The sequence below is a fragment of the Pleurodeles waltl genome, chromosome 3_1 (assembly GCF_031143425.1).
Source record: "Pleurodeles waltl isolate 20211129_DDA chromosome 3_1, aPleWal1.hap1.20221129, whole genome shotgun sequence".
In the NCBI taxonomy this organism is placed as follows: Eukaryota; Metazoa; Chordata; class Amphibia; order Caudata; family Salamandridae; genus Pleurodeles; species Pleurodeles waltl.
In genome coordinates this window covers 420712379-420734971 of record NC_090440.1, presented here as the reverse complement: position 1 = coordinate 420734971, position 22593 = coordinate 420712379, and the positions used below count along the sequence as shown (strand labels likewise).

The 22593-nt window shown below is 42.2% G+C and overlaps 1 protein-coding gene across 1 annotated transcript in view; it reads right to left on the bottom strand.

Annotated features, from left to right (window-relative positions):
- The window catches only part of LOC138284184 (aminopeptidase Ey-like), a 663484-nt gene that overhangs the window by 266561 nt on the left and 374330 nt on the right, over positions 1–22593 (bottom strand). Inside the window, exon 14 of the mRNA XM_069222683.1 lies at positions 15901–15956. Coding sequence (XP_069078784.1) covers positions 15901–15956 — 56 coding nt within the window. The remainder of the gene's footprint in view (positions 1–15900; positions 15957–22593) is intronic.

Here is a 22593-nt window from a genome sequence, read left to right as displayed (position 1 = left end):
ATAGGACAAGCAATGTATGTTGGATTATTCAATTTAAGTTGCTCCACCAAAGATTTAAAATAAACTCATGCTTGCTGAGTCCTATATAAATCAACCCATAGTATAATTAGAATACATGCAATAATATTGGAGATAGGTTTTACACCAAGCTCCAAGTAGATGGCAGCTACCCGGGCCCAGAACCATAAGTGATCTCAAGAAGTGGTTCTCTATTTTCTGCATGGTGGACCCATCTGCATTGTCCCACATTCCCACATTTGTGCACCATAGATGGCTTCAGCTACTTCTTTAGATCGCATACAAAGAATAAGGTACTCAAGGACTGGCTTCCAATCTTTAGTTTGCATCTAATACCAGTGGCCATGACTTGTTTCAGCATCACCATTACTTTCTCTCAAGTCAACATGATACCAAATCGTATCCATAAATCGTATCCCTGTTCTAAGGGCTCATTATTAACAAAAAAGGAACACAGTATTTGGTTTGGTGATTATAGTTTTTGTTTTTGGCATGGTTATTGGATGTCTTTGTTTGAAACATCACTCAGTGAATCCTTTGATGAGCTTGTTCATGGAAAGGTCCCTGTGCAGAGAAGGACTGCATTGTCTGCAAATAGTAGTGATGGAATTCTTGAATTACATAGGCTTGGGTTATCAAGCTATAGACCCTCCAAATATGTATCAAATATGGACCAACATCATTCAAAAATAAAGAACAGAATAAGGTGGCTAAAACACACACTTGGCCCACAGCTTTTGAAATTGGAAAGCTGTCAGTATAGTCCCCATTTGACCCAAAGTGTACATAGGCTGTTGAATCCTTATGAATGGTCCGGAGTGCTCTTAGAAAGGACTGGGATATTTCCTGTTTCAAATTCCAGTGATAACTACAATATCTCCCTAAAAACCCAATCAAAAGTTCACTTTAGGTCAATAAATGTTAGACACATTGTTATAAGATCTAGGCACATGGCCAGTTCAACCAACCCTAGTTATCAGCAAGCATATCTTCAGAGTGGTCTCAGTTTTGAATTGACTGAGCAGCACTCATACTAGTGTTTAATTTGTAAATAAAAACATGCTGGAGCTCAAAGCTCTTCTCTTAAACATGCGTCTGACGCAATAAAATGTGCGATCACGGAATATTGAGGTAGCGTAATCCTAAAGCCATCTCGGGTCTCATTAATTCATTTACTGCCACTCCCTGCCCCTTCAGCTTACTCTTGTAGATTCCTGCTTTTCCCCTTTCTGACGCATTTTCATTTTTCTCTTCCTCCGTCTTTTGCTCGCAGTAAATGCTTGAGGCTGAAAAATAAGTGCCAGCCCTCCAAAATAAGTGCCAGTGGTCCCCACTGGAAACAACAAGCACAAATTAAGCACGAACTCATACGTATATCTTACCTGCCCCATCTAGTCACAATATAGAGTGGAAACAGAAAAGATTACTTTAAGAGCCTTTCTTAAATTTCAAAACGGTTGTTGCAGTACTCCATGATGACTGAGTGATGCCAGTCGTTAGGATATAATTAAAGACCTTAGTGAAGACAGGGGCCCATATTGTTGGTTCAGCTGGTCATTGCCAGAAGCATTATTTGATTTTTAACAAGCAGTAGAATTCTCTATCTCCAAAAGAGTTATTACGATTTCTCAATCTCAACACACAAATGTTGAGCTTGTGCTACAAGTTTATTCTTCATTAGACCAAGAGAATAGAGATTCCTAAAATGCCTGACCAATTCTTGGGTCACAATAAGCATTTCATGGTGATTTCTAGGGTCGTTATACCCATAGGATATGAACGGCAAAAATCTTTTTGAAGTTTTCTGAATTGCAGTACGAATAAAATTATCCTAAATCGATTGCTGCATTGAATGTTTTTTGCAGTAATCAGATCTTTAGAATCCAGTCTTAATTTCACACATATTGTCTCCATCCCTACTGTCTCTGGCCACAGCACTTGTGGCAGCTTCGTCTTCTTGGCCGAGCCCTCTTCATTATCAATTGCCATATTGGTTGCCACTAAACACATGTTGTAATGTGTTTGTAGTGTTAACAAAAAGGTGTCATTTCTTAATAATTTCCTCATATATGTCTAGAATTCTCCCCACTTCATCTGCTCTGGGATCCATTAATAATTCTTCCAGATCAGCCTGCATGGAGTTAATCAAGGTTGGTGCAATAGTGTTACAGTTTCCTACTCTCCACTTAACTGCCCTCCTGTTAGCTGTGGGAGTTGATTGAGGTCAGCGTGCTATGATAGCTCCACCATGGAAAACAGATTTTAGTTCTGCATTAGTAAGGGAGTCAATAAATTCTCATTCTGGAAGTCTTCATGGTAGTCCTCATCCCTGGGTACACTTCCCAGTCTAGCGTTGAAAGTCAAGAATCTTGGCTTGATGTTTGACCCCAACCTTACTTTCAGAGATTAGGTTAGCAAAATCACCTCCTCCTGCTTTTTCACTCTGAAAATGTTAAGGATGATTTTTCCCTCCATCCCCTTTGAGCTACAAAAATCAGTTCTTATTGCGCTAGTGCTATCTCGGCTGGGCTACTGCAATCCTCTGTATCAGGGCCTTCATTAACCACACACTTACCAAAAGCACAAGTGTTAGACGACTTCCATTGGCTTCCAATAAAGAAACGCGTGGCCTTCAAACACTTTGTTTGGCCAATAGGTCCCTTCATGGGATTGGTCCAAAACCTCTACAGAAAAGCTTCAGATGCTACACTCACAGAAGACACATGCACTCCACTGTATCTAGATTTTTGGCTGTACATAACTACAAGAAAGTCTCATGGGGAGGCAGGAACTTTGTGTACTACACTTTCAAGTTATGAAATCACTTCCCCTGGATCTCAGAACTCAGGCAAATTTAGCTGGCTTTAGAACGCATCTTAAAACTTGGTTGTTCACCACCCCTATTTAAGGCTGATCTGTTCGGTGCTATCTACCTGGTCTTTATGTCAGCACGAAGAAGCCTTCAAGCATTCACTGTGCTTTGCAAAACTATATCAATATCAATAAGTGAATACTGATCACTGTCAAGAAAAGGAGTTATCCGCATATGTCAAACTAACATCCAATCTTCAATATGAATCAGGATGTACACCATGAAGGTGGGCCTTTTGCCTCCTCTAACAGTATCTTTGCTAGGGTATCAGAAGGGATGTGGCAGTTAAAGTGTTTTAGGGCACACATCAACACCATAGTGTAGAAAATTACCCTGCTTCCATTACTGTGGCTCATGACAGGCTCGGCTATTCCACACAGGGAGTTTTCCCCAGTGATTATTTTATGATAAAGCAATTCTCTACAGGCTAATCTCATTTCTAAGACCAGCTCATTAAGGGATTCTAAAAAAGATTCAACCTATTCTTATCCCTTGAAGAATATGCACATTTAATACACCAAGAACCTCCCCACTGTAGCTATCCTAGGGTAATCTAGTATACTCAATACTGTTAAATATTGTTCAGTAGCTTGCAGTTTTGTGGGAACCCAGGTGGCTAACCCACCAAATGGGAGGCCACATTTTGTTTGGTTGCTAAAGCATGATGTGAGATGTCCTCTTCAGTACTAATGTCAGTGGTGAGCCCATGTCTCTTGTAAGCAGCAAATATTGGTCTGCTTTATACATATTTTTGTTCCAGATCATGTAGTTGAGTCCTTGAGGCAAAGAGGTTCCAGCTAACTCTGCTTAGAAGGCATGGCTTATGTTCTGTATTACTGTCTTCTACAAGTCTATTCCTACTCTGGATTAGTTAGAGCTATACCCCCTTATGTTTACCCCTTAAGGTCATTGTACCATAAGGGTTTACTAAGATTGCAGGTAATCAAACCTAGGAGTTTCCTTCTCAGTGTGCTGCAATCATAATTATGGTTATCCACTACTCTTCATGTAGGCCAATCACCATCTCACCCTCTTTCCTTAGTATTACTGTTTATTCAGTGTCTGTTATAACGTTGGGGTAAATAAGATGAGGTTGGAATTGGATGTCGATAAAAATTAGTTTGTGAGCACCATGGTCATACCCAGATGGTAGGTGTAAAGGGGCTATGCCTATTCCCATATCATCTTATCATCATCATTGGTCATAACTAGTCTTACTACATTAATGGTTGTGTATTCTAAGCAAGTAATAGGGGAGTCATGTGTATTGTTGTCGATCATAGAACTCACAATCCTTAAAGGTGAGCAGTTGAAAACAAGGCAGAGCATAACAATGGTCAAATATGCATTATCTGATCAGGAGTAGGTGGAGAATATAACTGGGCACTCCCAAAGTGGGATTTTCTGTTGTTTTCTGGAGATTTTGGAGTTTTGTTCAATAGCTAGGTAAAAAGGATCAGTGAGAGAGTTTAGGTTTGAAGTTGGTGTAGATAATAAACTTGGAGTTCTTTGAGTAATAGCATCTAGGTTGATTATTAATCCTTGATGTACATCAGTTGGCTCAGAAGCTTCACCTTCTTTGTCATAATATTTAGGATCAAACCTACCCCTATGCACTTCTTTTCTGGAAAAATGCCTCTCTTTCCTCCTCTTATTACTATTGTGGAATAGCCCAATTAGTGCAGTTTCCCTTTTGCAGGAAGAAGGGGAATATCTGTTGAAATGACTGGATCTCTAGAAGATGTAGTCAGCATAAATGACGAGTCTGGTGATAGTCTTTCAATTGTCTGCTCATTGAACAGTTGCTTCAATGAGAAGTGTGTTTTTTTTTTTTTTTGCATTTCCCATATATTTCATATCCTTGGTATCCTCTGTATTAGCCTTTGGTACCTTTTTACTTAGTAGGGTGGAGTTTCATTTTAGTGCCCCACGTGCCAATGTTATCAATACTGGAACCTTTGTTGGTGGTATATGATTTCCAGTTGGCTTTTCAGTCAAATTTTTCTCAGTTAGTGTGTATGTTTTTGGTATCCTTATGTGGCTTATGACAGAGCTTAGGAAAACTATGTGAGTTGTAACATCCATTTTGGATATATTTTCCTCTACATAATTCTCCCCTATGATCTTGACCAGTGTCTGCAGTATTTCAATTAAGAACAGAGAGACACGATCTGAGCCCATCATAAATTTCTCAAGGAGGTCTAATATTGAAGTCAATATTCTGAACAGAGCTTGCATTGATTCTGATACAATTTGACCATTGTTCAGAAAGTGTGATTGCAAAAACTCATACAATAAAGGAGTGGATGAGAGATCAAAGCTGAGAGAGAATTCCCTCAGGGCTCTCCTACCCTTCCTCTCAGTATTGTTTCCATCGTTCCTTGGCATTGGTATCTGAATCATTACTTTGTCATTATGTACATTTGTCAGAGTTTTGGGATTGTCAGGAAGAGTATAAGCAACGGCATAAGAGAAGGAAACCATGGGACTATTTGACACAGATTTAGGGCTTAACACTTTAACATCATTCAATGATGTATATTCATGGGTCCTGCACACATGTCCTTCTTACATTTTTCCACTGCTTTAGGGAAACATTGAGTAAAGTCCATATAATAGGGGTGGAAGAGTATTTACTATTCTATCTCTAGTACTACAAACACCAGGGAAAGTGCATGGAAGTGGAAGGCATATTTGCTATTGTAACTCCAATTCTACAAACATTGGGGAAAGTGTATAGAATTGGAGTGATATTAATTATTTTTGTAATTCCTATCTTATGAAAATGTTAGAAGCAAGTACATTTTAGAGTTTTATATTTTCTACAGCATCTCTATTTTTGCGAACATTTTTGCATGATACAAATAATATTAAATTAATTTCACACCAACATTGAATTAGATAAACATTCTACATTATTTTTTTCAAAAATCCAAAACCCAAACCTTCATTATTATCCTTTGAAATTGTAACACATTTGTTATATTATTACAATTTAGCATTATAATGTAAATAAGTCACCTATAATTTGATTATGTTTCTTTTTATAGTGTTTTCAAATCTATTCATTTAATTGTTTTAAACTAAACCTAACAGTTAATATGTCAAAAGAAATATACTTTCATATTACCAACAGTAAAAATCAGAGACCTGTTTATGACATTTTTAACTTGATTTTTATATACTTGTTAAATCTACAATTAAAAAAAGAATATTTAACACCAATAAAATGGTTAAAATATTTTGAATTTACTTAAATCACCATAACCAAATATACTTAAAACAATTATTTTCATCAAAACAATCTAATAATTGCGGACATGGCCAAGATGGCAAAATAGCCAGGTGCTTTCCACCTCAGCTCCTGGCCTGGCCAAATTCTTTAAGCTTTTTTCCTGAACTAGAGAGTGTCCTGGGTCGTCCTGAGAGTGCTCAGTCCTCCCTTCGCTGAGAGGACTCATTTGTGCAGAGCTTCCCTGTCCCCATGCTGCAGATTGGAGAACAGGTGCTTCCTCAGTCAAAGATCACACCTGCAGCCTAGCCCTGGTGATGGTGGAGTTGAATGCAGCATGGGGAGACAGCCACATATGCCACACTGGACAGTGGCCTTAGAAGACACCCGGCCTTGAAAACTCCTTGTACGAGGCTCAACGACAAATAGAGGTTGCAGTGGGTAACTCTGATGGTGGCATATCTGTCTTAGCATGAGTAGCAAAGGGAGGGATTATTCTAATTGAGGAGTTCATTGAGGTATAGGACCCCCATAAGGAGAGAGAGGTGGGCAGTTGGGATATACCACTCCTTTCACAAAGAGGTAAAATAACACCTTATCTGAGTTGGGCCTGCAAGATGCGTGTTGGGAGCTGCATCGCACAGATTCAGAATGCACATACTATTAATATGTTCAACGGGTTCACTCCTTTACCAATATCTACTGGTTAGCACTGCGTTCTTAGTTGGGGTCTGATACACAGACGTTCGTCTGATTGTGTTTCTGACCATGCACAGAAACAGAACACTTGGAACTAGGGATTAGCAAACAATGCCAAGGGTGGGGGCTTCACCCTTCATTATTGATAGAGTTAGTAAAATGGGATAAAAAAGGCCAGCATATAGCTATTTCACTTTGAATGAAGGTTTCAATTGAGGGAGTCTGGGATGCGTTTAAGGCAGTGATCAGAGGCTGCCTCATACCTGCAACAGCTAAAACACCACCTGACTAAATTAGAGGTACAGAAAGTCGAACAGGAAATTCAGACTTTAGAATGAAAAAAGTGCTCAGAACCCCATGACACAGATTAAGCATAAATTGAATCCTACTGGGGCCAGCTTCTTATACATAATACCCGCAAGGCTAAACTTGCCCTTTTATAGCTGATGAAAACAGCCTAAGTCACAGGGGATAAGATGGGCACACGATTGGCCAGGATGTTGTGGGGCAAACAGGAGAGGGAATATATATGAGATTCATATCACTACTGGCAAGAGGGTGATTGAGGGACCAGGCAATCATGACAAATTTTGCTTCTTTTATTCCATTTTATACTTTGGGAGGCTTGTTCTGAGGCACAACAGAAAGTTTATTTAAAGGATGTCCAGCTTCTTTGAATTAAAGATACTCCAAGGGAACTCCTTCTACAGTTGAAAGAAGTCAAGGGGGCATTTACAGCATTGAAATTGAGCAAAGCTCTGGGCACAGGTGGGTTGACAGCCCAATTTTATAAAATATTTCCTAACAAACTGGTGAACAAGTTGGCAGCCTTCTTTAACCACAATAACTTCCATGAAGCGCAATCATCTTGTTTCTCCCCAAACCAAGCCCTGATGCTCAGTTTTGCACTTCATGTCCCCTTATAGTGTTCCTGAATATTGATACAAAGCTTTCTACTAAAATCCTACCTACCTTCCTTATTCAGGTACTTCCCTCCCTGGTTCACCCAAATGACAGTGGGCTTGTATAGGAGTGCCAAATGCATGGTAATGTTTTGGCTGTCATCCATCTGTTTGAAAAGACCTCACCGAAGAAGATTCCCGCAATCCTACTGTTAAGATTGCTAGATGCAGAAAGGCTTTCAACTGAGCAGATTGGTCTTTCCTCGGCCTCATCCTCCACCAGATGCAGAAAACACTTTCAACCATGTGTATTGGTCCTGACTGCACCTCATTCTCCACCAGATGGGAATTGGCACGCTTTTTCCTGAATATGATCTCTTTTAACTACATTGGTCCATCCATTAAAGTGGGTCTCAATGGCAGTAGTTCACAAGCCTTTAAGTTAAAGTTAAAAGGGTCACCAGGCAAAATTCTCCACTATCCACCCTCCTATTTGCACTCTTTATGGAACCCCTACCATGTCACAGTCAACAATCAGGGGAGGTAGTTGGAATCAAATTTGGCTCAAAAATGTATACAATCTCCCTGTTAGTGTATGATGTGCTGCTTACCTTAGACTCTTCTCACTCTTCTTTGCCTACTGTCATGATCATCCTTAAAGCCTTTGAATCAATCCTGGACTATAAAAGTTATTATGAAAAGTTGCTGGCACTGAACTTAACTTTATCAAATGCATACACTGTTAAGGAGAAGTGTGGCTCAATGGTTAGAGCGGCAGACCATGATGCAGAAATCTGGCCCGGGACCAGGGTTCAATTCCTGCCTCGTGGGTCTTGGACTCAATTTCCTCAGACCTGATAATTCTCGCATCGGTGCCTAATCTAATTCATGGGTCTAACTCTGGGCAATAACTTGCTTAATCTCCACAATGGCCCCAACAGCGCTGGGATGCCTGTCTTCACCTTGGAGGTTGCCCAGGAGTGGGCACCTGACAGGGAAAAGCCAGGAGGGGTTCCACAGTGGTATGTGTACAGCGCCTTGAGACCCTAATGGGTGAGTAGTGCGCTATACAAGTACGAAGTTTTATAGTTTTTTTAAAATACGACCATATATTTCCTTTCGGATGGTTTATGAAATCCATCCAATATGTTGGGGTAAGGGTCAGTAGGACCTCTTGATAATTATTTCATGCCAATCATTCTCCTTTGCTCGCTGCTATAATATAAAATGTGGGGTCTTAGGGAAATCTAATTATTTTATAGATGGCAGGATTAACACTTTTAAAATGAATGCCCTCCTGAGGCTCCAAGACATGTTCCAGGCCCTCCCATTTGGTTGGACACGGGATTTTTGAAACAGATTCAGCACCAACTGCTGTGGTTTGTGTGCAGATGGGGGAGCACCTAGGATCCCTCAAAACCTTTCATGCAGAGCAGAGAAGCAGGTGTTCTGATTCTACCTAATATCACTCTTTCCTACGAGGCAGCCCAGTTGAGAGTGGTAGTGAAGTGGTCCACAGAAGAGTCCAAGAAAAGCTGGATACACATTGAAAATGCCATAGCTTGGAGACTTTTGTGTACTTAGTTTGAGCTGACAAAACCATTGCCCCCCCCCCACTATCTACCTGAGCACTCTGAGAAGCACAACTTTCAAGATCTGGAACACATTTCTAGAATCCAGTGGTCTAGAGTCATAATCCTCATCTTATACTCCAATTCACTACAATGGTGATTTTCCCCATCGTGGGGGGCCATGCATTCCAGAACTTGAGAGGTGGTGGATGCAGGATGATCTCATTCAGCTCTTCCCGGCCTTAATGTTCATATAATGCTAAACAGATTTCTGTCTCCAGGAAAAGAAATGTCTACACTATGCACAACCTATACACTGAGGCCTGATTCACATTTTTGAGTATGTTTATATTTTTGAGTAAGTTTATTACTTTCAGTACCCACAAACTCTGAGTGTAAACTTACTACAAAAGTGTAGATTCCGTGTCTTTACAGCTAGAGCAATTCAATTGGGTTACTCTTGTGTGGGTGGGTGACATTCCACCCTAAACCCCTCCCTGACCCTTCCTGATCCAAACTTATCCGTCCCCTAAAATCTATATTGACATATTCAGAGACTCCTCAGCTGGAGTGGAGAACTCAGCACATATATGCATAGGCAAAATGTACACTTTATAGTGTGTTCTGTAGACCGGATTGCAGTATTGCAAAATGTATTGCAAAGTGCAGTTTGGGAATCAGACCCAGGGTTACTAACTTTATCATCCATTCTGATTCCACTCAGTATAAAACCAACTTAAGATACTTTACTCCAAATTAGTGAGTACTAAAGGTACTGTATTCAACTGCGTTTAGTGCTGCTTGCGCAGGACGTTCCTCAGACGTGTCAGCACAACAAGAAATGGAAACGTACTTTGGATAAGCAGATCTCTCAAAAACAGTGGTATAGTGTATGACTTGTTTTTACATGATGACCTCCATTTTGTGTGGGATGATGCTGCTGTTTTTTTTATTCTGTACATTAGGGCTCTGCTAATAAGGCTCCATTGCATATGCTCTGACATCTAAAACATGCCGAAATAGGCTACACTCCTAACTTGCACATTTATCTTGCCTATATGTTCCTAGTATATGGGACAAAATGCACCTGGGACCTGTAAGTTAAATGTCACTAGTGGACTGCAGCACATATAGTGCCACTACTAATGTGATAACAAAAACGTGACAGCAGGCCTGGCAACAATAACCTGGCTGTGTGCCTTTAAAATAAAACCTATTGTCTGGCCTAAACACTCCTTTTAAATATCAATGGCATCCCTAAGTAGGCTCCATGGCTTTAAAATAAAACCTATTGAATGGCCTAAACCCTCCTTTTAAATATCAATGGCATCCCTAAGTAGGCCCCAAATGCCGATAAGGCAGGATGCACGATATTTAAAAGTAAGACTTGTAAAAGTTTATTGTTAAACATGTCTTTATAGTGACAATGCCCAACAGCTATTTTCAATGTAGCAGAGATTGTTGTTTACAGCAACGCACTGGGATACCTAATTAAGATTAATAAAGCTATTTCTCATGGGAAATAGGTACAAACTTAACTTTTTGATTTATTAAAATATTTGTCACACACCTACTTCATTGGTAAAGTCATATTTGTACTATTTTACAAAAGGTACTTTTATGAAGTCACATTTTACTTACCGAAGCCCATTCGGATGAACTTTCTACTGTCACTCAGGAGCTGTTTAGCTCCTTAATGAGGTGTTAACTGGCTCCCAGAGCGGAGACAGAGGTCTTTGGGGTGGTGAGATGTCTTGTTCCTCTGACAGGATGACAGTCTGTGTACTGTCCAGGAACTTAGTGGACTTCAAAGGATGCCTGCTCTTTCACTGGCAGATGTAGCTCACACCTGGGCCTGCCTTACTTTTGTCTTCCTAGTCAGGCTCCAGTCCTAGTGGGAAAGGAGCTCCCTTCAAACCCGGTTGTGAGTGACTACAGAGGAGGGGTTGCTCATTTTCCTGCCCGCACCTCTACAGTGGACACAGGAGCTCTGCACAGGGGAGAAAGGTTCTGCCATGATGGAATTAGGTAGAGAGGGGACCTGTGGGATTGTCTACAGTAGAGCAGACAGGGACTGTTGCAAAAGTGGGCAGGGTTTCTCCAAGGAACATTTTCTTGATTGCTTAAGGAAGGGCCAGGAGTCACCCCCCCCCGAGACTCGTGCAGGTATCAGTGTGGCACCCATGGGTACCCTCTTCAAAACACTACTGGACCTGTGAAAGGCAGAAGAAAAACAACACCTGCTGTGAGGAGAACCCTAAGGGCTGAACCTGCTCCACTACCCTGGACAAGAAATGAACTCCAGGTGGCTGTTTGCTGACACCATGTTAAGCTACAGGGACACAAAAGCTGCTAGAAGCCCACTTTCCTGGAAGAGACAAGCTGACTAGTTTTAACTGGATTTGCTCCAGGCTCTGGGCTTCTATTGGAGTCTTACAACCTAAGTGCTGCTCCTGAGGTCCTGTAACCCTTGGCTGCTGTTAGAGTGTGGTCATTCTGCCTAATCCTAGAAACCTTGGAATTAGAAGCATTTTGCTATCTATTTGCCTGGAGAACTATTGTGGGCAGGGCTGGCTTCAGGGGTGTGTGGCTGGTGCAGGAGCACTGGATGCTGGCCTGGAAGGGGGCACTGACTTCAGAGCGGGGCGCTGTGTTAAGCAACAACTTTCGATTTTAAAACACCTGGTGCTGAGTTCCTTCTGCGTCCACCTTCCAGACAGCAATAAAAATGTGAAGACAACTCTTGTGATGTTCCTGCTAGAGCGAGAGATGAGGAGTTTTTCCTAGTGGCAGTTTTGACTCTCTTTAAAGTAGCCCAGAGGATTAATATGCCTTAGCAAAGAACAGATCTATGTTTTATTTGGATAGCTGAGTGGATTAGTGAAGCAAGCCTTTCTTTACCTGCTATTTAAAACAGATGAATTGTATGTGAGAGAGGGGCCATGGAGAGATGAGTGGCACCTTTGCTAGGTGGTAGTGAGGGAATACGAGGAATAGGTCATGGGGTGGGGGCCACCCAAAAAGATTGTCACACTGGGCACTACCAGCACTAAGGCAGGCCCTGATTGTGGAACAAGGATCAGCCTGCTAGCTGATCCACCGACGGTGCATCGCTGGTGGGCCTGACCTCGTAGAAGCTCCCACTACATTTTTGTCCACAGTGGCTAATTTGATTCAGCATGTCCGATGCTTACCAGCATCTGACAATGTTGAACCCTCTTCTGCTGCAGCCTTGCCGTACTGAGAAAATCCAACTTTCCAAAGAGTCTAAGTCTGAAGGTAAAAAGTTTCACTGGGCCCAAGCAGCATCCAATACATGTCCAGAAATTCCCAGGTGCTAACTCCAGACCTTTCCCGCTTGAAGCTTTTCCCATCTTCATTGACAACTTCAGTGAGACCTTATCCTTTGCGAACTTGCATTGATGACCATATCTTCAGTTCCAGCCTGCAGCCTTGCCCTGTAGACTTTACCTTCTTGAAAATGTTCTAAATGTGAAGGTAACTTTCTGACTGGAACTAAAGTGACCCGTGCATACGACCCATGCACAATCGCAGTCAGCCTTAAACCTTACCCTTGTCCCAGTCTAGTGCAATCACATGAATGCAGTTGGCACTTTGTGTTTTTGTTTTGCACTATTTTTATTTTTAAAAATCACATTGGCAGTTCCCCTTATTGGATTGATTTTTGTTATTTTGATGTATATTTGCTCATCAATATATTTTCTATTTTTATAAATTGAATTGAAATTTTATGGTGTTGCTTTTTTGACTTTTAACTGTTTTAGTACTTCTAAATGCTTTACACGTTTTCATAAGTTAAGCCTGTCTGCTCTGTATCACTGTGTCAGACCTATTAAGGGTTGAACTAATGTTTCAATTACTGAAATCTTAACTGGACCTTAAAAGAATAGTGCCATTATTACTTGTGGTTCACTAGCACTGACCCCAACTAATAACCCGCTTTCTCACAGAAAGGTTGAGGAGACAAATACACTCTTCATCTATGTCAGTTCTAGGCAGCGTAATTTAGTATGGCTGGCACTACACTCCTCTTGTTTAAATGCAAGGTTCTCAAATGCATTCCCTAACTGCTGAAGGGGTTGCGGGCCATGGGGAATACTTTGCACATTTGGTGATATGGCCAGTGATTTGTCCCTTTTGGGAGGGGGTAACAAACATGAAGAAGTACGTAATCAGATACCCTCTACCTTCCTCTCCGGAAGTGATACTATTGGGTCTGAAACTCACTGATTTTAAAGTAATGTCCAAGAGCAATATGTATATGTAATGCAGTGCCTGGTTGCAACCAAGCTGACCATAGATACAATTGTATCATGGAATTTGGTCTTTTCTTGCACTTGAACAAATACCTAACAGTATGCTTGTCACCCCTCTTCACTTTGTAGCTAAGTGGACACAGTATGAAATAAAAATGTTTGAGCAGCAGCCTGCCAAGCTCTGTGCTTCTTCTCCATTGGAAGGTCTTGGACCTCTTTGTTTTAAAGGTTGGGTATAACTCTCTTTTTTGTAGGGTTGGCTATTTTGAAGTCATATGCAAAAAGAACAAGTGATGGACGGAATGCTGAACAATGTCAAACATTCACCCCAGTACAGAGATCTGGTCCTAAATCCATCGTTTTTTTGCTGCCCATGCCATTCCAGTTTGGACCCAGCCATATGCAAATCAGTCTTGACCCTGTTTCCCATGGGAACAGTCCAGGCTGAACTGCCAGGCCAGGTCTTCCCTGGACTGGAAACAAGCATCCTGGGACTGGACGTGGGTCCCTTGCTCACTGTGCCACTGGAGTCAAGCTAGCCTGGCTGAAGAAGGGTGATACCCTGAAACCGGTCCCAGGATGCTTGTTTCCGGTCCAGGGAAGACCTGGCCTGGCAGTTCGGGCTGGACTGTTTCCATGAGGAACAGGGTCAAGACTGATTTGCATATGGCTGGGTCCGAACTGGGGTGGCATGGTGAGCAAAAGAACGATGGATTAAACCCAGATCTGTGACTGGGGGTGAGTGTTTGCATTGTCAGCACTCTGTCCATCATCTTTTTGTGTTACTAATGTTGCCCTAAGAGGGAAGGGTATGCCCAGACGTGGGTCCCTCGCTCACTGTGCCGCTGGAATCAAGCTAGCCTGGCTGAAGAAGGGTGATACCCTGAAACTGGTCCCAGGATGCTTGTTTCCGGTCCAGGGAGGAACTGGCCTGGCAGTTCGGGCTGGACTGTTCACATGAGAAACAGGGTCAAGACTGATTTGCATATGGCTGGGTCCGAACTGGGGTGGCATGGTGAGCTAAAGAATGATGGATTAAACCCAGATCTGTGACTGGGGGTGAGTGTTTTCTTTGTCAGCACTCTGTCCATCATCCTTTTGTGTTACTTATTTTGAAGTCATAGACTGGCAAGCATGCAAAGGATTGGTGGGAGCAATATTTACAATATAACTTATGTAAGATGAATAAATTATTCTACCCCAGGGGGTGTGGGAGTACGTGATGATGGGCATGGGGTAGTTGTAGTAGGAGGCAGAATTAGATATAATAGTAGCTTTTTTCCTTGTACTGTGTTGGTACTCACTGCCATTTTCGAATACTGACATGATAATAAGCTTGGTATGGTCCTTTAGGCCTTGATATGCCGAGAATGCTCAGATGACATGGTTGACATTGTTTCTGATATATAAAAGATAGCATTACACATAAAAACCTAATAATTTATAAATATTTACATTACTGACTTTAAAATACTGCCCAACAATAAAACTCCAAATCCTGTAAAAAATATTAATATATTACCAAGAAAATGTCAAATATTAAACAAATTAACAAACAATGAATAATTAATAAAACTATTTACAACTTCAAATAAACTCACACACTAATACATGTTTATTATAAAACACTCTTATTTCAAAACACAATTCACCCTACTCTCCTATTAAAATCCAAAATCCAGAACTAAAATTTACAAAATAATTAGTAAGTGATTATTTAAAACATTAAAAATAACCTACACAATATATTTATCCATAAGACACTCTTTCCCACCCTAGTCTCTTCCAATAATACATAACCCTCTTAATAAATGTTGACAAATGAATTAAAAATGAATACATTAATTAAACTCAATAAAAGTGGTAGTCTACATAATTAAAATATAAAAAATACAAAATACTTATGTTTTCTAAACCACAACCCTCACAGACCCCAATAACACCAGAACTCAAATGGCTTCAATTGAAGACCATAAAACAATATTATCTATCATAAGATTTTAGTAACCAATATTTCAAACTTAAATTTTACTATTAAAAAGTACATATTCCATAGTTTAATAGTTTCTTCTTCAATAGTTTGACCTCATTATTAAGGTGAAATAATATTCTTGAGCTGAATTCGGTAGTCACATCCAAATGAATATGATATACCATTAAATTGCAGAGTGCATTGTCAAAGTGAAGGATGAAACATCTTCACATTTGCCTTTAGGAATTCATTGGAAAGAGGCAGCTCACACTGTGCACGTTTAAAGCCAATAGTGATACTGGGGACTGACCCTTGAGATATCATTGGGATAAATGTAAAGAGGAATAGTCAGTTTACCTTGCCAAGTTAAAGGCATCATTAATGATCTGTGCCCGGTCAGCAGGTGAAATTGCCTACAACAAGCAGTAAAACAACAGATTTAGTTTCTGACAAATGAAAGTGATACATATTAATTTCTTGTTACTTATAGGAATATTGTAGCCTTTATTTTTGTGTGTCATCCATTTTTCATATGGAATTTAAGCATAAGAACATCTATATACACATAAGTAACATAAAACAACAAACAGAATTATCCTTGTGAAGCAACCTTTTTCTAATATTTATAATCCAGTTACTAAGATCGAATGCAAAAGAAAAAACAAAGACGAAACCTATTGGCTTTGCCAATGCTTGTTTTATATTATTCCCTGTGAGTGGCTTACTGGTTGCATTGTCCACCTGCTTTCAGTCCCATCACTTAGACATGTAGGGACTGTATAGTGTAGCAGTGATTCTTTCCTGCCGCTCAGTGCTAACAGGAGGCACAAGTTGCAGTACAGAAAATTGGGAGCCTGTTCATAGCAGTCCACATTGCACCCTTCTGAAGGGATGAATCTGGCTAAAGGACAAAAAAGTAAAATTCTTATTGAATGTAGCTGAAGTCAGGAAATGCTGCCTGCCTTCAATAAAGACAAATTCCCCCAGGGTTGTAGGTAAGGTGAATTCTTTTCAGACCACTATTCTCAACAAAGTGACATGGCTAGCTGGGACCCTTCTACCACTTCTTTCCAAAAGATGTTATTGTTTATTGTAACAGAACATGAATAGCGACAGTACAGACTATGGGCCTCAATACGAGTTTGACAGTCATGAAACCCCCAAACTCACAGTGGTGGTCGGACCACTGCAGCATTGACGGTCCGACCACCAAATTACGACTTTGACAATCGGACCATCAAAGCACTGCCGTCCCCACCAGGAACATGGGTTCTGAAGGCATTACGTTGGTTGGGCTTGCAGCCAGCCATGGCGGTGCTGAACTCAGCGCCACCTGGCTGATGACAACCCCTCTTTCTGCCAGACTTATCATGGTGGGGAGTCCGCCATGAAAAGGCTGGTGGAAAGGTAGTGCTGGGGCCCTTCAGGGAGCCAAGGCCAATATCTTAACTCCGATCCTGCTGGTCAGCCCGGCGGGAACACGTATTACAATGTTCCCGCCGGTCAGCCCGGGGAGAACACTGTAATGTGCGCAGGGGAACGTCTTAGTTATGGTGGTGGCGTTCTCCCCATTAGTTTGTCAGTCCCGTGGTGGGACCGCTAAACTCGTAATAATCGGCCCTAAGTCTCAAGCTTCATTGTTACATCTCATACCAAATTGGGCTGCGTCACCACAGGCCCTCCGCTCAAACTCCCTTGGGTCCCACACACACAACCGGCAGTCCAATGAACTCACTTCAGGTGCTCGAGCATTGACTCCTCTGAAACAATGACACACTTAACCCCCTTAGTTACGTGGTAAGTCATAAAAATCGTAACAATTTCAGGCAGCATAAACATAGTCCTTGGCTTGGAGATAATGTATCAGGGGCTACACATCTCCTCAAACTTATATCCCATCTCAAGGAGTCACACTGGTAGTTTTTCCATAACTAGTAACATCCAGAGTTTCTCTCCCCATTCCGAAATAGTGGAGATGTGTCTTGATTTCCATTTCAGGGCAGTAAGTTGTTTCGCTGCCAGAGACATGTTTGTAATCAATCGCCAGCCCCTCTTCATTGCTCCTTTGATCTTGGGCAGTCTTATAATCAGAATCAGCATTGCTGAGTCGGATTGCAGTGGGAAGCCGATCAACCCCCTGAAAGGGCAGAGAGTCTCTTTCCAGGAAATTGTGAGTCTTGGACATGCCCACCACACATGTAACATGTCACCTACCTGTCCACATCCTGACCTTCATAACCCATCAGCTGCACTCCGTCACTATCTTGTACATAGTTTCTCTGTTCCGGACATTTTTACACCCACAATAGGATATCCCCCACAATTTTCCCTACTGAGATGCTGAGAGCTGCTGCCCTAAGGCCTTCAGTCAGCACGCCATATTGGGCCATGCAGGGGATGTACCAATATCAAACAGTATGACATAGATAGCATATGCAGCAAAAAGCTCTTCCTACACTGTCAGAGGTCTGATAGCTGTTGCTTTGTTCTCTTGGTGTAAGGCCTAATGCCATAACTGGAAGTAGTGAATGCTGTCAACTTCCCACCACGGTAGTCCTGTTTAAACTGAAGAAAGGGTGTAATATTACCTCCCTGAAACAGGTCTGTAAGCATTCTGCAGCTTCCTTCCTCCCAGCGGTCAATGTCTCCTTTAACCAGACTCGAATTAAAGTCCAGAATAACTTGCAATGGCGTATAAGGAGAAGGGAAGGATGTACGGTTCAGTGCCTTCAAGAGCGAGTCACATCCCTCCATAGCTGGCTTTTAGAGTTTAGAGTAGTAACATACTTGTGGCCTCGCATGTTTGGGGAGCCAGGTCACAGACCATAGCATGCGACTCATCACTCCTGCATCCATATGAATCTAATTTGCTCCGTTTCATACAGGGGCCACTCAATAAAAAGATGTAGTTGGGTGGCTTGGCATTTTTTAAAAACATCTGGTACATCCCCTCCTCCTCCAGAATGTCGGCTGGGCTGCAGGGCTCTCTTGGAGACCCTTGCCTTCCCCACCCCCAGATAAAAGCGTGTATCTTCTGTTAAAGGGTCTTAATGGCATCATCTGGTAACACAACCTGCAATGCCTGGAAAACATATAGTAATGGTGGCAGTATATTCTTGTGAGAAAACAGGGCTGAATACAGAGGCCCCCTAACTCTTTGCCCCGTTTTTTTACTTTTTGCTGGTGCTTTCCTGACTCTAATGGTGCCATGGGTACTGCTAACCAGTCCCAGGACTTGTGCTCTGTAAGAAATGAATATGCAAATTAGGCTAATTATAATTGGCTATGTCAACCTACCTATAAGTCCCTAGTATATAGTAGGGCATGAAGGTTTAGGGACCCCAGCAAAGGTGGTGCACCTATAGGTGCACTGCTGAGGTGCCCAGGGTCATTTTAAAGGCAGACCTGCCTTGCTGGCGCTTTCAAATTAAATTATATGCAAATTCAACTTTGCAATTAAAAGTACTTCCAAAGTCTTAAACTACCTTATTTTTACATATACATCACCCCTAAGTGTGCCCTAACTGCCCCTAGGATTGGGTGCCATGTAACTATAGGCAGTGACCTTAAAAATAGTTTTATAAGCCCTGGTTAGGTAAAATGACCACATTCGTTCTTCCCTCACTGTAGTGAATGGCTTCCAAAGGCTAAATAGAAAAGAATGTTTTTTAATTAAACAAGTCCCCATAAGGGACAGATACCTTGAGTTTGGTATCAAATTAATTGTTATAATAAATCCCACAACTTGCCATTGTTGGATTTATTGTAACTAGTTCAGGTAAATAGTTTTAAAACTCTACCTGAAAGTTGCCAAGTTCAGCTCTGTAGTACCCTTCTCTGATTGGCCAACCTCTGGCAGCTTGGTCAGGCTGCCTTGATGAGGTGTGAAGTGGTCTAGGCTAGACACAAAGGATGTGCCTGGGGGAGGAGATCTTCCTCAGCAGATGGTGAAACAGGATAGGGGAGAGCAGCCAAACTGGTCTTCAAAGGCAGGGAAGGACATTTGGAGCAGCTCAGAACCTCTCCCAGTTCCTGCAACCCCAGACAATTAGGTGCCCTCTTGATTAGATCAGGAGAGGGCAGGAGAAGGGTGTTTTATGATTTTCAGCCACACAGTGGGTTGGCTCAGCCAGATCTAACCTCCAAAAATCAGTTTAAACGATGGTAGAGTTTTGAAGAATGTTGCTCCCTGGGATTGATTTTTGCCTCACTTCCCAGCAAGTGGTCATCCAATGGGGAAATGGCTTGCCTGTGATTGGACAGTCACCCCCTCCCCTTCTTTGCACCCCAGGAACAAGTATAAATATGGAAGAGCTACACCCACCCCTCAGATCCCTATGAGGCAGAACATCAGAAGAAGAAGGACTGCCCTGCTGGACCCCTGACCTACACCTGGACAATGCACTCTGAAGGACTGCACCATTTGCACACTTGGGCTTCACCACTAAAACCACTTTTCCTGGCTTCAACTGGTTCAAGAATAGACTCCCTGCTTGCTGCAGGTGAAAATTTGCTGATCAGAATCCCTTGCATCAAATCCTGAAGACACTGACCAGCTGACCACTGTCCAGTGGTCATTTTGGAGTTTGAGCCAGGTGCATTCTGAGAGTTGGAATCCTAACCTTCAAGAAGCAACTCAGAGCTTCTTGAACCTTGGGGTGGGCTGTGGACTGCTAAAGGACCTTCAAAGACCGCCTGGAAGAAGACTCAGAAGTTTGGGGAACTTTAGGTAAAAAAGCTACCTAGAGGGACCAACCGCCATCGATAGTCAAGCCGGCTTACGTCGACTGCGACCCGGCCTGACTTACATGTTCGTCCTGCAGAAAAGCACCGGAGCCGCAGACTTCCAGGATATCACCGGGGGCTCCTGGAAATGCAATCTGACAACGTTGACTCGAAATTGGCTTGCTGTGGAGGGTCGTCCACTGTCGGAGAGAAAAAGCTCCAAAAAAGTGACTAAGTCCAAAGGTAAAACCTATCTCCTAAGTTAAGCCTTGTCGCTCGTTGCCAAGCTACTGAGGGTTGAGCTGGGTTTGATTTATTGAGACCTAACTGGACCTCAGTGGATGTTAGTGGCCTATTGCTAAGTGTAGATATTTATCGGCCCTTACAAATAATCCACCTTCCAACAATTCTGCTTAACCACTACTACCCTGCCCAAGCATGACAGGAAGAGAGCCTTCCATTTGCGTGGATCACCGGTGACCGCATGTGTGAATCAAGAGTAATTCGCCGCGTAAGTAGGCGATGTGACGGTGTAATATAGATCGTCAGATTCTTCTCTACTCAAAGCAGGGGAGATGGCCTTGAGTATTTCTAGTTTAGTCTCCGCTTCTTACTCTAAGCATCTCTGATTTACTGGAGGTGACCTTAAATATAGAAGTATTTCTATATGCCTCCAGCCCCCTCACCCCCAAAGAGGGGGATGGAATGCTCGAGGTCTGTTAACTTCAATTGGACATCTCCCCTAAGTAGGTGAATCTTGTGGTGGTCATCCCAAAAGGCATGTCTTTAATATCATAGCATCTCTGTGTTATGGGTGCCAGAGATTCAATAGATACAACAAAAGGAAAGGCTGACATAGGACAGCCTTGTCACATCCCCCTTCTCAGTGGGATTGATTCTGAGTACAGTCCGTTAACCTGGACTTTCAGAGTGGGGTTTTTATAGCAGGCCGCTCTCCAGGTAAGCATATTTGTCCCAAGGCCTATTGCAGCTAGCACCTGGAATAAGTAGTCCCAGGTGCCCCTGTCAAATGCTTTTTTAGCATCAAGTGACTGGATTGCCATGGGATTTTCCTATTATTGGCCTTCTAAACTACCTGCACCACCTGTTCTATATTGTCTGCTGCCTGTCACTGAGGGATGAAACTTGACTGCGCTGGGTACCTTAGATAGGGGAGGTGTGGTAGAAGTCTATTTGCCAGAACTCTCATGAAAAATTGAGATCAGAATTCAGGAGCACAATGGGCGTATAAGTTTCACATTTATGTGTATGTTTACCTGTCTTATAGATGAGAGTAAGGTGCATGAGCTGCATGAAGGCAGTGACATTTTGTGTTTGCAGGAAGGTGCTGAACAGTCCAGAACAGTGCGGTCAGACGCGGGCCAGCTCTGATGCAGAGTATTTGTAGAAGTGATTGGCGAGCCCATAAGGCCCTGGAGCCTTATCAGGGTGCATGTCTATAATTGATCCCAGGAAGCTTCTCTATTGTGGTAAATTTTTCCATGGTAGCTGCATTGGCCCGCATTAAGCAGTGGAGAAGAACCTATTTAGGGTAAGCCTGCACATCTCCCATGGACACTGTCTCTTCAGAGTATAGGGCTCTATAGTAATTGCTGAAAGTGCTTCACTTCCCGGCATTGTCACTCAAGAGTCAGCCCCCTCCTGTCAAGACCGCCCTTTCTGAACAAGGGGGCTCACCGCCTGGCAACACCAATTCAGAATGCTTTAATAGCGCTGAGTGTTGGAGGCACCAGGCGAGGGGAAGGGGGATTAGGAAGGGGATCAGCAGGAGGGAGATCTGGAAGACAAAAGGTTAATGCAAACACAACTATAATGGCATAACGTTTATTACTCTTTTCAAATAAAGGAAAAGTTAGAAAACTTAAAACACAACTAACTATACTATTGCAATATTGCTGGAAAGGTTATAGCATTTTCCTTACAGAGAGTATAATAATAATCAAAGCCTAAAGTCAAAAATGCCGCAATATCCAATTTCGAAAACAATCTGAGCTTAGACCAAAGCGGGCTCTGTTCTAATCGGTAGAATCTTTTAGCCAGGGAAAACACCAGAAACCGCGCTCTCGATAACACTGAAATAAAATTAAAGTCTTTCACACAAGAAGGGAAAAAAACTTGAATACAATGTCCAAGATTTGTCTCTTGGAAACCAGTAGCAAAATGAGCCATAACTGCAATGAAAGAGGCTTTAAAATGACAACCTCTCACCTTTGTCTCTGAGAGCGAGGGCAACAGTATCTTACGGCACCGTCGAAGAATTCCAGTTGTAGGAGACCAAAGGATACAAAGCATCCAAGAGTGAGC